At 39.9% G+C, this 15,774-nt stretch overlaps 1 protein-coding gene across 3 annotated transcripts in view; it reads left to right on the top strand.

Moving 5' to 3' along the window:
- The first annotated feature begins 14,424 nt into the window (after positions 1–14,424).
- MINDY4 (MINDY lysine 48 deubiquitinase 4) overlaps positions 14,425–15,774 on the top strand; it is an 80,127-nt gene continuing 78,777 nt past the window's right edge. The window contains exon 1 of one of the 3 annotated variants that reach the window (XM_033002862.2): positions 14,425–14,698. In XM_033002862.2, coding sequence (XP_032858753.2) covers positions 14,636–14,698 — 63 coding nt within the window. In that variant the 5' untranslated portion in view covers positions 14,425–14,635. The remainder of the gene's footprint in view (positions 14,699–15,774) is intronic. The other 2 variants (XM_009974293.3, XM_033002861.2) reach the window with 2 other exon arrangements.

Here is a 15,774-nt window from a genome sequence, read left to right on the forward strand (position 1 = left end):
CTAAACAATTCTACAACACAAACAAAACCTTAACACACACCTAGATGAATGCTGGGGGAAGCAGAGGCTCTAACAATTAGACATTATTGTTAAACAACATAACACTAATGAGAACAGTTGTTCAAAAAAGGAACAGCATTGTTAGAGGGAAACAAATGCCCCGAAAAACAGAGCAATCAAAAGAACTGACATTCAAAGATACATTAGCAACAACTGCAACCTTATAGCCTCTGGAGTAAATAGATAATTGCTCATGCATAAACATACGAAGGGCTTAGGTCTTAATAAATAAAGGATTAAACTTTGAGAACATCCACAATCAATAGGAGAAAATAAAAAGACTATAGATACCTCTTCAGAAGCAAATGTGCAGTATCATGCTGTAACCTCCTGCACTTACAGCCCAGTTCTGTGAAGCTTCTATTGTTGAAATCTAAAGGCTTTCTCTTTCAGTCTGATTTAAAACATGGAGAAAGTAATTAGTGAAATGGTAACATCCAAACTAATCATCTATTCTTGAGGCTCACTTGTGCAGCAAAACCTCTGTGACCCAGGCTGATGCATGTCAGGTGTAGACAAGCTGGAACTTACTTCTCTGACTCAAAACACTTGTCATTCATGGACTCCACTAAACTCACTCCATACTCAATTTCTCTGAATCTTTGTTTTTAAAATCTTTTAGGCATGGATGGATTTCCCTACCATCAGAACTCTTAATATAGGAGAGAATCCAAAGTGAGGTGTGCTGGGTGCCATTAAAAGTATGTTTAAGAATAGAAGTAAGGTTTTTTGTCAGACCTGTCCACTGCAGATTTTCTTGAACCTTATTTTGAAATATCCAATATGGCTTGGATAGATCTAGTCTGAAAAACATCACAATTTTATTCTGTTGGTACTCCAAAGCCTGCAGTAGGGTCTGGATCAGTTAACTCAATTCTGAGTCAAGCATATTTAACAATACCATTTGGGATCTTGCCATAATCCAGGGTCTTGGTGCAAATATCCAATACAGTTGCCTTGTATTTGATGGTAGAAATGCTGAGGACTGAAAAAATGGCCAGAAGAGCCGCCAAAAACCCCACATGATCTTTAACATATGCACATACACATGATTCAAGTAAATGCCTGCAAAACTGTGGCTAACTTCAGCCTTATTTTTCAATCCAAGCATTAACCATTTTCAATTGTTGTGTAGTTTCTGCAGATCTCAACAAAATTATTTTTTCACACAGTCTGGGTATAAAACCCAAACAAGTTTGTAAACTGCTGGACTGGAAGTGATTCAAATCACAGTGTAACAAATGTAACTAGGCTTGAATTCCTGCAGGAGCTTGGGACAGACATCCTTTTACATTGGCTCTCAGCAAATACCCAAGCATTCCTTTTTTAGCAGAAATACTCATAAGAAATTAGTTTCAAGATCTCATGGGTGCATATTTGAGGGTCCAAAGACTATCTGTACGCACACAAGTATGTTATTCATGCCAGAACTGCTCATCCAATCAAGGAAAGGAAATGCTACTACTGTTTGTGGTTCATTTACCCAAATGCTCCCAAATACCACAACGGAAATTTAGAATAGCTGGGACCACTATGGCAGTGAAAATATTCAAAAAATGCCTGATAAAAATTCTAATATTACACTAAAAATCCTGTGTTACTCTCAGAGGGGAAAAAAACTAAAAGACCCAAAATTAAGTGCGTTCCAAAACACCTGGAACTGTTACTAGCCAAACCCCCAAGTTTTTGGATAAGCAATGGATGAGGATCTGTAAAATTAGAGCTTTGCTAATTCATTACTGAGAGTATTATTTAAGTCTTGTATTAAATTACATTTCAACTTCAATTAGCCCCCAAAACTTTGCTACAATATGGAGTAAAAGGCAAGATTTCATTTAAAGTTTCTCTTTTATTTATGGTTAGGAGAACATGAGAAGGCTCAGCTCTCCAAACAAGCATCTGGAAAAAAAGAAACTATGAATCATGAGCTCACCCTAGTGTTTTAAGGTAAGACTGCACCGAGAAACTAAAAAATCCTTCACATTAATACTTATATTTTCATAAATGATTTTACTTGTCTACCTTTTCCATATTAAAGCCAAAAATTACTTGCCTACACTCTGATTTCTTTTGGTAGTATTTAACAAATGCTTATTCATCTGGATCTCCCATTTTACACTAAACTGAACATACTTAAATGATCTGATGTGCATTCTGAAGTCACTTAATCGATTAAGATCAAAGCATTAAATTACTGCTTATTTTGCAGACTGTAAGCATTGAAGCATTTATCATGAAGAATCCCTAGCAAATTGTTAGTTAAGATTTTACTCTATAGCTTCAAAATAAGACACAAGACAGAAGAAAGGAGAGGAAAAAAAGAAATAGCTAAAAATCTGAAGCATTTCACATGGGATTTATAAGAAATTTCTAATTAATTCATGACCTGGTTTTCAGAAACTAGTCATTTTACATAAATACACTCTACATGCAGCTACATGCTGTCTTTCTAATTTTTCCTCCTCTTCCTGCCTTTTGTATTTTTCAACCCAATAAAACGATACATCTCAAGCATACAGTTTGATGCCATTAATGATGATGAATGCCAGCTTAGAGGAAAAAAAAGCAGACACGGTGTTTTTGCAAAGTGATACCTATCACCTGTACAACGGCAAAGCAACCCTCTTCAGTCTGACTACGAAGAGGAGGACAGAAAATAACACGAGGAGCGGGACAGCATACTCTCCCATTTCAATAGAAGTGCGCAGTGGGCTGCAAATTGTAGGAGAAAAGGGAAGGCAGGAGACATCAAGGCTTTGAAAACTACAGGAGGAACAGCTTTTCAAGGACAGATACAAAAGCTTCTGCAGTTTGCTCAGTGCTGAGAAAAAAAAGTGAGCGTGTTGCCCACAGCAGGTGTATTTCTTAATAGTTAGAAGCTGGTTGCACATTTTAGGGGAAGAAAAGAGTCTTTTGCAGCATGTAGGGCTGCTCTCAAACAGCCACCCTACAGGAATGGTTGGGGGAAATGTTGCAGTTTCCCTGAGACACAACTCTTCTCCAAAGACACAGAGTATTTTATGATATTTTCCCTTACAAAAAGGGACAATAGGATGACATCATGAAGCAAACTGCTTGACTGTGTCAATGCATGAGTGTAACTGCATATAAAAGAAAGAATAGCAACGATTTGGTATGGGATGATGGGGATCAATTCACGCCTGCAGTCAAAAACCACTGCAAACACACAGCAGGAGGAAAAGCTTGAGATGGACTGAGAAATTTCCGGGCAAAACTGAAGGAAGTGTAACAGTTCTGTTTATTCTGAACAGCTTTAAAGGTGTCTGAAAGGACACTAAGGCAGGGCCTTCTAATAGTTCTCTTTTTTTCTTAACCCCTTCCTAAAATCCCCTTCCAAAGGGAAAAAAAAAAAAAAAAAAAAAGGGATCTCAATTGCAAATAAAAATCTCTTATTTCTATCTCAACCAGAACAACTAGATTCTGCAAGAAGTGACTGCTTGAGGGTAAAGGTTTTAGAGAAGAGATCTAAGACCAAGGCTAATCTGGAGAGGAAGCCCTACAGAATCCATAAAAGCAAACAAAAGTGTGATAAAGTCAAGGCAACAATTTATTTTGTTGAGGATGATATGCACAGAAAAATGAAGCATCTCCTGTATTCTTTTGACTCATATTCTTGTATTAAACATATCTTGTATCTGAAGGGAAAAAACTGTAAAAAGGATGTTTCAAAACCGACTTGACAGTCAGAGCATATATTTTGTTACTGTAATTTTATTCTGCATTTATCCCAGCCATGGCTATTAGCTGAAAGAGCCTGTGATAATATTTGAGAGATCTGCCAATGTGATGTGCTTGTGAATATAGAGACAAGGTGTGTAAGTGTCTTTTGACTAAGGAACTTCAATTCAGATCTGACAGAGAAGGGTAAAAGCACTGAGCTGTCTATGTTCATGTTTATAGGAGCACTGTTGGTGTTCCTGTGGGTGCTGTTAGGAGCTCACGTATGCTGTTTTAGGGTACCCTAAGACACTCTGTGCTTATCACCTTCTATCAGCTGCTCTCTTCTGCTGCCACTCTTCTCTTGATGGAATTCCAGAAGAGGAAATCCCTTATTGAGTACGCCTTGGCAGGAAGAGCTTCTTACTAATCCCAGGAAGAATGTATGGATTTGTTCAGCAGATCTGGTGCCCTCCACATAGTGGAGCAATTTGAGTTCAGAATGGCACATCGGCCACAGAAGCCCCTTTAGCTCCTGCTCAGAAATGGGTATCAGCAGCTTCACTTACTGCACTGCATGAACTGTTAGGAGAGATGAGATGCCTGTTCCTTTTGGACACAAAGAGTAGCCCTATTGTGATTATGTGACTTTGGGGATAGAGGCAGGTGGACACCGCAAAGGGAGAATTGTCATTACCAAAACATTTCTATACAGGAAAGTAGCAACAGTTCATATGATGGGTAGAGAGAGCACGAGAGGCTTGTGAAGGGGCAGGAAAGATGCATTTACTGAGAGTGCAGCAGCCACCTAGATGAATAACCCCTCATACGGACCAGAGGAATTGCTATCTTTGTATATGTCGTTCACATAGCTAAGAAAAATGCGCAATGTTTGAACATAATGCACTTTGTAACGGGCACTTGCAAACACTGCACAAGAGCTTCATACTTTCAGGAAACTAAGCAAGCCATCTAAGTTACCACAGTATCAAGCCAACAGACCATGTTTCCGTAGTAGTATGGTCTCAGGACTACATCTATGTCCACACAACTGTTCTAGCAAACAAAGAATGCATATCACAAAAAGGGAAAAAAGCTTTGGTTGAGGTATAGTCATCTAAAATAGACTACAGTGAAGAGACATTGACTGATATGAAACACATCCATCCACAGCCTCCGTGTTATCTCTCTTCTCCTGCTTTATAAATTGTAGGACAACAAAGCTCTGTAAGAATCTCAGCAGACATCAGGACAGTTATCCAGTAAGACAGGGTGAAATAAAAAGGGGAGAATAGAAGGAAACTAGGCTGTCAGCTACTATGTAGGAGCTGCATTAAGGATGAGAAACAAAGCGTACTATTATCAGATCCTGCATGAAAGCTGCAAGTACCACTGTTAAGTTGCATTGCTTCCATATTTCCAACAGGATAATGACAAACATTTGTTTGTAACTATTTTCCAAGCATTAAGGTAAGACTACTGTCTCTGACTGCTGCTGCTTGACATCTTGCATTATCAAACAGTCCCAGAGATTTTGACTAAATTAGCTTTTAACTATTTAAAATGCAATATTCACAGGAGTATGACAACCTGGCATTAGGAAACTAATAGCAGTATTTTACCCAAAAGATACACACGTCACTACACACACGTGTATAGTTAACAGTGAAGTATGTTTTAGGATATCCAGCAGTCTCCTAACAGGGCTGATGAAGAACAAGGCATCCATCACATTCCTATATGAAATATTACACCAGTATTGAAAATTACACAGCTGCTTACTCTCAAGGCCTCAGATGCAATTACAAAATTCAGTGTTAGAAAAGTACATATTGTTTTCTTTCATGAATGTGCTTCTAAAATGCTTAATTCTTACTTGTGGTTCACGCCTTTTCTCTAACAGAAAGCTGACATTCCCACTAAACCAGTACTCCTTTTTCAGAGAAGTAAGACTAAAAAAAAAATATAATGGATGAAGTCCCAGGTTCAAACAATGCCATAATTCACTTCATGAGTTACACAAAGGTTTACATTACGGTATTTCAAACTGCGTCTGGCATCTCTGTGATTACTTGTTCTATGTTTGTAACTCTGAAATAGGCAGAGCTGCACAGACCTTTAGAGAAACAGCCAAGGCTACTATGAAGTACAGAAATAAAGGCTTTTTTGAAGCCATATCCTTTGTTTCCAATCCTCCTTAAATTGATGGGGAGTGAAGAATGCTGAAAAAAGAAGCATGGGGCCATGCCTTTTCTTTTTACAAAATGAAACAGCTTTTCAATCCCACATCAAAAAAGTTCCTAAGAAAATATTAGCCAAACCACACTGGAGGAATCCAAACCGTCCCCAACAAGACAGTTATTAAAACAAATCTTTTGATTTAATATACTTGTTTAACAATACATTGCAAGATAAGCAGAATCCAAATGTGGACCAGGCAGATTCTGCTGGCTTCAGCCAACAAAACAGCAGAAAGCTATCTTGATAGTGAAGTGTTCAGAGGGTGGTATTTTAGCGTGTTTTTTCTTAAGAGTGCATTCTTCATGTATCATTTTTGACAGGCTAATTTTTGCAGCACTGATTTACAGCAGTATTCCTGAGCAGAAAAGCAGTGTAACAGCTTTTAAGCATGAGAGTTTAAGATCTCATCTTTGAAAAGCTTTTCAAAATTTCTTGCTGTTATTGTTTCAGTCTTCCAGTCATTTCTACCTTTGATTTCTAACAGTTAAATGACGATAGTTCTGATAAACACAGGCAACAAGATGATACCCATTTCAAATCTCCTCTTTAAATGGCAGACACTCAGTTGGCTGAAGGGAGATGACAGAGCAGGCTCCCATCAGATCTGGTACTTAACTTACACCCACAAATATAAAATGGCCAAGGTGTGCAAACAAGGACTAACTCTCCTTGTTAGGACATAGGAGGTGGCCCAGAGGTGCAGCCCAGGAAGATAAGTCACTGCAATGGTGACGTTCTATATGAATGGAAGAGAGCTTGACCTAGACAGGAGTCCAAGAGGAAAGATGTGGCTGCACAGGGCCCTGGCTCTGCTTCCTGAGTCCATGGCTGGGACTGCTGCAGCCTCAGTAAGGCAGGTGTGATCTGGTCAAATTACTGAATCTGGAGACCTGGTGGGGCATCAAATGAAATGCTTGTCATCTAATGGCCACCCCAATAGCAACGGACATCCCAAAGACCTAGTGAAAACAGGGTCTTTCAACAATGGGATGACTAATGCTAAGTTATCAACTTTGCATGAGTAACAAAGCCACAGGTATGGGTGGATGTATTCCAATATATTTAAAGAATTATATGTGGTTCTAGTGTAACAGTATGTAGATGTTAGAGGAAAAGAGAAGCATAGAATAATCCTTGAGGTTATGAATCCCATAATTTAATACCAGTTTAGCACTGGAACTGGACACTACTGACCCTCATTAAGGCAATGACAGTGATCATGAAATACTGAGCACAAAACCTGTAAATTTTGGACCGGTAGCAGTAGGAGGAGTTAAATTACCTCCATACAGAATAAATCAGGAATTCATCAGGATGAGATGCAGAAACAAAACTCCTAGGAACACCTGTATAGGAATCCACGTGAGAGATACTATTTTGGATTTAGACTCAAGTGGTGCTTGGGAACCAGTTCAAGTGAAATCACTGGAAGAGCTGTTCTTTAGCAGTGATAGCAACATTATTTGGTTACTATAGAAAAGAGCAGGTGAGTGAAAAAAAGCACTAGATAAAAAAGCCTGAAGAACTGGAACGACATAAACCCAAGGCTATTAGTCAAGAAAAAGATGAAAAGAACAGCCCCAAAACCAGGAACAATCAAATCTTCAAACCATCTAAAAACTCTGCAGAATACTGGATTAGAAGCCCAGACAAAACATGGACCAAAAGGGAAAAAAGAAGAAAAAACCCCAACAATTAATTCTGACTAGGCTCAACAGGGAGTTAAGAGGGCTTCCAGAAGAAGAAGGTCAGAACTTAAAGAAAAGGAAAGCTTGCCCACATGTAGGGAACAAAAAAGCCATACAACATGGCCAATCAAAGGTAAACAAGAAATTAAGAGGATAGAAATTAATTCAAAGAACACCTTACAATGGGTACTCATCTTCACAGTAAAAAGTTCTTTAAAAACATTAAAAGCTGGAGGCTAGTTGAGGGATCAGCAGAACTGTTTGGTGAGGAAAGGTTAATAGGAGCACTCAGGGATAGGCAAAAACACTCAGCAAATTTCTTGCACTGGTATCTTCTGATGAAGACCTTGGGAAGATTCCCACATTTCCAACATCATTTATAGTGAATCATCTTCAATACATAATAAATATTGGACCAAACTGATAATGCTAACAAAACATCAGAACTGAGTAGCATTCGCTCGAATGTGAATCTGCAAAGCTGCTGGCAAAGGCATGATACCCATTTGTACAAAGAGCTGCTCTGCCAGAGGCCTCCAGCACTGCAAACAAAAAGGGCTGCAGAAAGTATCTGAGAATTACGGGCTCATATGTGACCTCCTTGGCAGTGACAGAGTCCATAATAAAGAATAAATTCTGAGCACATGCAGAAATAGCTTCTCTAGGCTGCTGGGCTTGTATGAGTGTTATCAGTCAGTATTTGGGTAAAGGGAATCCCATGGACATAATATATCTGTATTTTGAAATAACTTCTCATTAATAAGATATGTTGCCTCAGGGTTGGAAAGAACAGATCCCATCCAGGACATGACCAAAGAGCATCCTTGTTCAGAAACATGCTAATACGACCTCCAGGTGACGATCAAAGTGCAGCACTGTGCTTCCTAAAGCAACCGCCCTGGGGACATTTCAAAAGTCTTTCAAGTTTCCTTGTGCAATGCTGTCTCCTACTATGTACTTTTATACTTTTCCAGCTTATCAGCAGTAATTTTCTATATTCCTGTTCACAGCAGGTCTAGAATAGAATACAGTCAACACAAACTACGTTTTAAAATAAAATGTACAGTTGCAGAACTGAAATGAAATTATTTCTAATTAATATCTGCACCAATGAGCCAAGTCCAAGCTAAATGCATCCTTTTGCTCAAACCCAAATTCTATAAATTGAAGTGGGTGTCATAGCCTTCAAGAGCTTAGGCACTGCTTTAAAAGAATCTGTCAATTATTTAATAGAAATGTTTTCCTAGTACAATGCTGCTGATCTGTGTCTCACATCCAAGGTTAATTTAATGCTTAAAATGTAGCATTTCAAGTACTGTTCCATGAAATAACTTATCCTGGAAAAAACGTAGAGAACAAAGAAAGACAATTAGTCATGTGAATAAAAGAAGATGAATCACAAAGGAGAGAAAAATCTATCTATATAACACAGACATGCAAAGATCAATCCATTATACTAGGCAACACAAAGAAGGGTGATTTAAATTGTAGGGTAAAATTATAGATACATACAGTACTTTTTTTTTTTTTTTTTTTTTTTTTTTTTTTTTTTTAAGGAGAAAGGAATCTGGTTCACCACAGATGCTAGTCAAGTCAGTCAAGGTGCTACCATGCCATCCAGAAAACCTCTTTAAAACGACTCTGGTACATCTGTATTGTCAATATACACTCTTCCTTCCAGAGGTGTCAAACAATTAAGAACACACACAAACACTTGGTAGTTCCACAGAGGAGCCCACACCTGCAACATTTAGACAAAGGTTAGTCCCAAGGCAAAACCAAAGAGGGTAAGTATCAGGGATAGAACCTGATTTCTCATCAGGAAGAGGACCAGACACCCGATTTCTTATTAGTGAGTCTAGATGATGATTAAAAAAAAGGAAAAACAAAAATAACTAAGACCTTCCATGAAGTCTCAAAGGCCAGTTTCATCCTGTTTCTAAGGACATTTCAGTAAGCAGTCAAGAATCAAACCACTCCTCTAGAGCAGGCTGGTATAGCTGGCCACATTATTTATGATCAGGACTCAGAATCATTTCAGAGCTCCTACCCTGGGGTCTGGCACCTTAATGTGGAGAACCCCAGAGCCAGAAGAGAAGACAAAGAACCACGCAGTCTGTCCTGTCTCCCCATTAAACGTTATTTCTAATGACTGTCCTGGGTAAGTGTCTATTCTGCGGCTAAGTGTGCATATGAAGGGCTGAGTTATCTGTTTCTTTCTCATGCTTTTAACTCATTTTTTCCCACACCTCTGATTGAGCTAAGGACTGAAAAAAAGACAGGCAACAGAAAAATAAACAATGAGGGACTTAAAAAAATGCTTTGGCAACAAGGAGCTCAACCACCTTTCTTGTTTAGCACCCCATATACCAGTCAAGTCCTTTCCTGTATAAATAGGTCACCCTCCAAAACCCTTATTTACAAAAATGTCTTTTGTTCACAAAAAGTTCATGCATTTCACATTTAGAAAACCTTTATGCATTTCACTTTCTCCTTTAACATACAATGAAATGCTCTGCATTTTTACAAATTACACAGGAACATTAACTAGACAAATAAAGGTCATCTAAAACAGCATATAAAGCATCAAGCTTAAGTGCAATTATGTTCCCCACAGTACAGAGCAGAGAACAAGGAGAGTCAACAAACTGCAGCGCATACATAATTGTGTGTAATTATACAAGCAATACATAATTTGTTCTAATTACATTGCATTGATATCAGACTCTATTGTATTCCAAATTTTGTACCAAAAAGATGTCAGCTAACTCCAGGTGTCTTTTAAAAGCCAGATCATTGTGCATTACTCACTCTGGAAAATAATGGTATTTACAGACATCATAATGTTCAAAGAATATTTTAAGAAGTCTTCCCAGACCTCATATTTGCTGGATTGCTGGAACTGTCACTCACATTACTGACAGTATTTCCCTTAGCCCCTAACCAGAAGATTGTTTCTAGATTGCATATATTCAGTCGCTAGTGGTGCTGAACCAGCCAAATTAAACTACACACCACGCTACTCCAGCTGCTGTATGAACAGTCAGTGAGCTCAGTGTCTGCCATGACCTCCACCAACTGGGATCCTGATATCTGGTGCAGTGGTATTTGTGAGTTTGGTGACTAATTAAAACCAGAAGCCTGTAAGGCTGTAAGAAGTAGTGGGCTACAATAGTGACCTGTGAGGGAGGACACCGTTAACTACCATGTGTAAGGCAAGATTACTTCCAGGCTGCCCTAAAGACAAATGAAACAACACTAGAAAACCTCACTGTGTGCCAAAACTTAATCGAATCAAAAAAGTACTTGAGCTTAAATATATTTAATGAAACATCTGGAACTGTTTACACTCCATGCCAGGTCAGGTCTGTTCCTGCGAGAAATCCAGCCTATGGCTGACACCATGCTGGAGCAGAAACCACTATGTTTATTTACTCAAACTCCTACATTGCCCCTCTATTCATCAGAGGAATTCTTCTGCACTCCATGTATCATTTAGTGAAAATAAGGGAATATGAGACTGGGAAAGGGGAAGATAGAAATGTTTCTCTAATTGTTTTGTCTTTTTTTTTTTTTTTTTTTTTTTCCAGTCAGTGCTCAAAGAATGGTCAAAGAGTGGCAGACAACTAACTACCTAACTGGCCATGCAGAGGTCCAAACTCTGTCCTCTGATCAAACAGGACAGTAGGGCACACCATGAGTAGTGGTGACACAAGACACTACACTGGTAACACTAGGGATGACAGCTTGTCTGGCTGTTGCAGAGAAACATCTTGGCATTATCACTATTACCATGATCAGAGTATGCAGTTATGGAGATCCAGAAGGCTGTGGCCACTGCACTCCAGATTTGGCAGTAAGTTTGAAGAAATACAGTAAAAATAGTCTAAACAGTGTTTTTAAATAATTCTTCCTGTTTGGGAATGGGACTTCACAATTTCTGGACTATCTGTCTATAAACGGTGCATTTTCCAGATAGATCTTCCCTGCTCAGGCAATGTGGGACTGCACCCTTGCTGGTGATGTCACCACCCCTTAACCCATGATGTAGTAACCCTTGACACCCAGCTCATCTTCCTCTGCAGAGCAGATCTGCTCTTGCTGCTCTCTGACATTGGGAATATGGATAACATCAGAGGCTTCTAAATGTTCTCCCAGCTGTGCTCATGCTGAGCATTAGTTACACATCCCCAGCAAGTGCCCTCCAACTCCTATCTCTGCTGATCAAGAGGAACACAAAGGACAGTGAGGGCTTGGCAGCAAGCATCCCTTGTACCTCCATGTCATGCAGAAGGGATCCTGCCCAGAGCACTTCACATAAAGGTTTTGGTGCTTCCAAGTATGTGGGTAACAAGGTAACTAGCAGAAAAAGTATGTAAAGCGTGAAAGACTTTGCATAATAAAATAATGCCCATTCACAGGATTACATATTGAATTTTCTTACACTACTTTTCTACAAAAAAAGTACATCCCCTTTCCCAATGCCTGATGTAACTTTATTCAGCTGAGGAACGCCCTGGCCCCAAGGTTGCTTGCCTTGGGCTGTGGGGAGGTGGAGCATGTCGTCCGCACCTAATTTTGCAGTGGGGCTATGGTGGGAGATCTGCCACATGCCAACGTGGCAAAAGCTTTAGATCTAACTGTGCCTCCTGAGTACTTCTTAATATATGTGGATACTCGAGAGACACTGTCCCACATGCTCAACAACTGCCCGGTCTGCATGAGGGTTATGTTTACTATAATCACGGCAGGGGACACACTAAGAAGGAGACACTTCATGTAGATTAGTTAGTGGTAAAACTCATCAGTATTATAAGAAGGCTGTTACAGAAAGTCTGTTTCAGAAGCCCGCTATTCTTTGGCATAGCTTAATAGTAAACCTTCCCCAGCTTTGAAATTAAGTTTCCTGATTTCTGTTTGTATCCCAGCTGCAATTTCTTTCCATGCCCTTGCGAGACCTTGCACCACAGTGTATGTGAACACCCACTGTCAGGAATACCTGAAGAGCAACTTCAGGAAAAATCAATACCTGCATTACCACCACATGTAATCTCTAGGTTATAATCAACCTAGTTTTACTAGCAAGTGTTAAATGAAACCTTAAGAACACTAACACTGCAATGGATAGTAAGAGCAACAACCAGATGGTACCAAAGTCACCCTCTCTATACCGAAGTCAGTAGCTGCATCAAGAGCTTTTGTCAGTGCTGTAAGACCAACCTACGGGCGCCAGAGGGCACGCCCTGCACTTACATTTCAGCTTGGGAAAATTAACTTCTAAGAGCCGTTAGGTCCCTTGTAAGGAAACGGGAATCAAAAGCTGGCTCCATGTAAACAGTGTTGTATTTCTCGTAAATGCATAACAGTGTCCGTCTTTTCTATGAGAAATGGAGGGTAAAAGACTGTAAGACATTCAGAAGCAAAAGCTGTTAAGACTTGAGCTTTGTCACTATATTTTACTACACTATCTTTGTATTTCACTATCTGCACCTACATTTCCCCCGCTCCTCCCCCCCCCCCCCCCCCCCCCCCCATGCTGCCCATACTCTTGATATAACTTTCTCCATAGGCAAAATGTGCAACAAGGGCAATGCTTTGATGTGGTGCTGGATAGACAAGTTGATGAAGAGGGTTGCTCTGCTTGATCTGCTGCTACACATGGATATGGAAAAACTGGTGGGTGAGGTGGTCAAAAGCAAAGTCCTGTAATAAGAATGAAATAAACCCACCCAAAAATACAGCCCAAGTGTTGGTTATGCAACAAAACAACTTCACAGAAAAGGGTTCTGGAGAGCAGGCAGACAAGCTGAAAACGAGTCAGTAGGATGCACTTGCAGAAAAGGCACCTAATCACATACTGGAATGCACTAGTAAAAGCCCAAATGCCCTTCTGTGAAGCACTCCTGGGGTCACCAATGGAATACCATATTTTATTTTCCTTCCCCCACTACTCAGTTTAAGAGGAAGATGAATGAAGGGGACCAAGTACAGCAAGGCACCAGTAAGGCAATTAAGGGGCTGAAGCACACAAGATGCAAGGAGCAAGTGAGAGGGCAGTGTCTGCTCAGCTTGAAGAGAAAAAAGACCCGGTGAGGGTCTAGATGATTTATACAACTACTGAATGGGGGTTAAAGAAAAAAATAGAACCAGTCTCATCTCAGAGGGCACAGTTAAAGGGATGAAACAGTCAGAAGCTGTAGGAAGGGATATTTTAAGTAGCTAGGGAAAATGGTTTCCCCACCCAAGAGTGGTCAAATATTGGAAGAGGTTTCCCAGACTGTGGAATCTCCATCCTGGGACAACACTCTCCTTTGAGCAGGGCACCCTGCTATATGATCTCTCCAACCAAAATCAGAGCCCCAAGCCCAAAGTGTTACCACAATCCTTCCTGTTAGCATATTGTATTACTGACTAACGTAGGTGCAATCTGAAAGGAGAGATTCAGTTGATGAATGCTCCCACCCTAGACGTTGCCAGTATGACAGATTCAGCTTCATTTAGCAGCTGCATTTTGTTTGTTTTATACAGGAGTGCAATTTTATTAAAGAAACATATATGGTCAAAAGTTGCATTAGCATAGAAGTAGTAGGCTGCCAATAACTGTGTATGTTTCCTTTTTTAAAAAATAGTAATTCAGAAAACTGTCCCCTCTCTCACATTTGAAGGTTGTTTTTTCAAATTTTATTATTTAAAGCAATTACCGAGATGCTTGCTGCAGTGTTACAGCATGAAGTCTTTCAATTTTAAGTCTCTCTTCGGCTTCCTTCCCAGGGGGAGGAGTTTTCCCTGCTTCCGATGACTTGTCTCCACAGCAACACACCTCCAGCAACCCGACTGCACCCAGCCCGCCGCTGCCTCGGGCCTGCAGGGGTTAAAAGCCGCCCCGATGAGCTGCAATGCCGGCAGACTCGAACGGTTTGTTAGGTGAAGTAAAGAATCCGCCCCCTCAGCTCACTTCGGGTTAAAAAATGGACAACTCCTTTGTGGAAGAAGTGGCCGCATCACTGGTGAGAGAATTTCTCAGTAGAAAGGTAACTTGTCTCGATTTTCTCCAGCTAGAACGAATGAGAGTGACACATGATAAAAGTTAAGTGCTGAAAGATTGAGGAATGCTGGGGGGGGTGGGGTGAGGGGGGAACGGGACTTCTTCCAGCCTAAAAGCAGCGAGACCTGAACCGGGTAAGTAGCTGCACTACATTTCCCACAAAGCCTTTTGATTGCTGCGTGTGGAATCCAGCTTCCTCCTTGTCTGAGAGAGCCCGATTCTTACCCACGCGCGCCTGCAAAACCCAAGACTAAATCAAGAAACGCCGTTTCATTTTTGTTTTGTTTTTGTTTGTATTTTGTTGTTGTTTGGTTGGTTTGCTTTTTGTTTGGGTGTTTTTCTTTTTTTTTTTTTTTTTTTTTTTCCCTCGTTAATTACCTATCTTGCTATTGTCCTTGTGTTTACAAGAAGCATACACAACTTCCAGGAAAATACTTTTTTTTTTTTTTTTTTTTTAAAAAAAAAAAGGCAAAAGGTAGCGGTGCTACAGGAACCGGTAATATGTATGTTTTTTTTTTTTTTTTTCCAGTTTTCAGTAATAACTTGGCAGACAGCAGATTTATCTGGAGGAAGGGGACGGAGGGGGAAAGAGGCCACTATACTTTAAACAAACTTAAAGCTGTAAAGGAAACTTTGTAGTGTACATAGGTGTGGGGGACTGAGCAGAAGAAAAGGCGCCTTCACATTTCCAGGTGAAAGTACCTACCACCTTGTACTTACGTTCAATTCTAAGGGAATATTGTTCATGTCCAGCCCAGTCAGTCCCCCTAAGTCAAGAATGAGTTAGATTGTATCAGAAATTAAGCAGGCACTGTTACTAAGTGCTACACAAACTTCCCTTTTCTTCATCTGTGTTGTATCCAGTCTCCAAACACACATTTTCAATGTTTGTGAACAAAGTTGAAACATTTGGCAACAAAATTTCAGATGCAGAATTCCTTACTTGCCATTTACTGCCAGAAGTATGAGAGGTTCAAGTCTGATTGCAAAGATTTTACAAGTGAAATACATTTACACTTCTGGGTTAGATATCTTTAAAAGTAAAACTGAATAAAAACATAA

Source organism: Tyto alba, unplaced genomic scaffold (assembly GCF_018691265.1).
Source record: "Tyto alba isolate M040663 unplaced genomic scaffold, T.alba_DEE_v4.0 Super-Scaffold_38, whole genome shotgun sequence".
Lineage (NCBI taxonomy): Eukaryota > Metazoa > Chordata > Aves > Strigiformes > Tytonidae > Tyto > Tyto alba.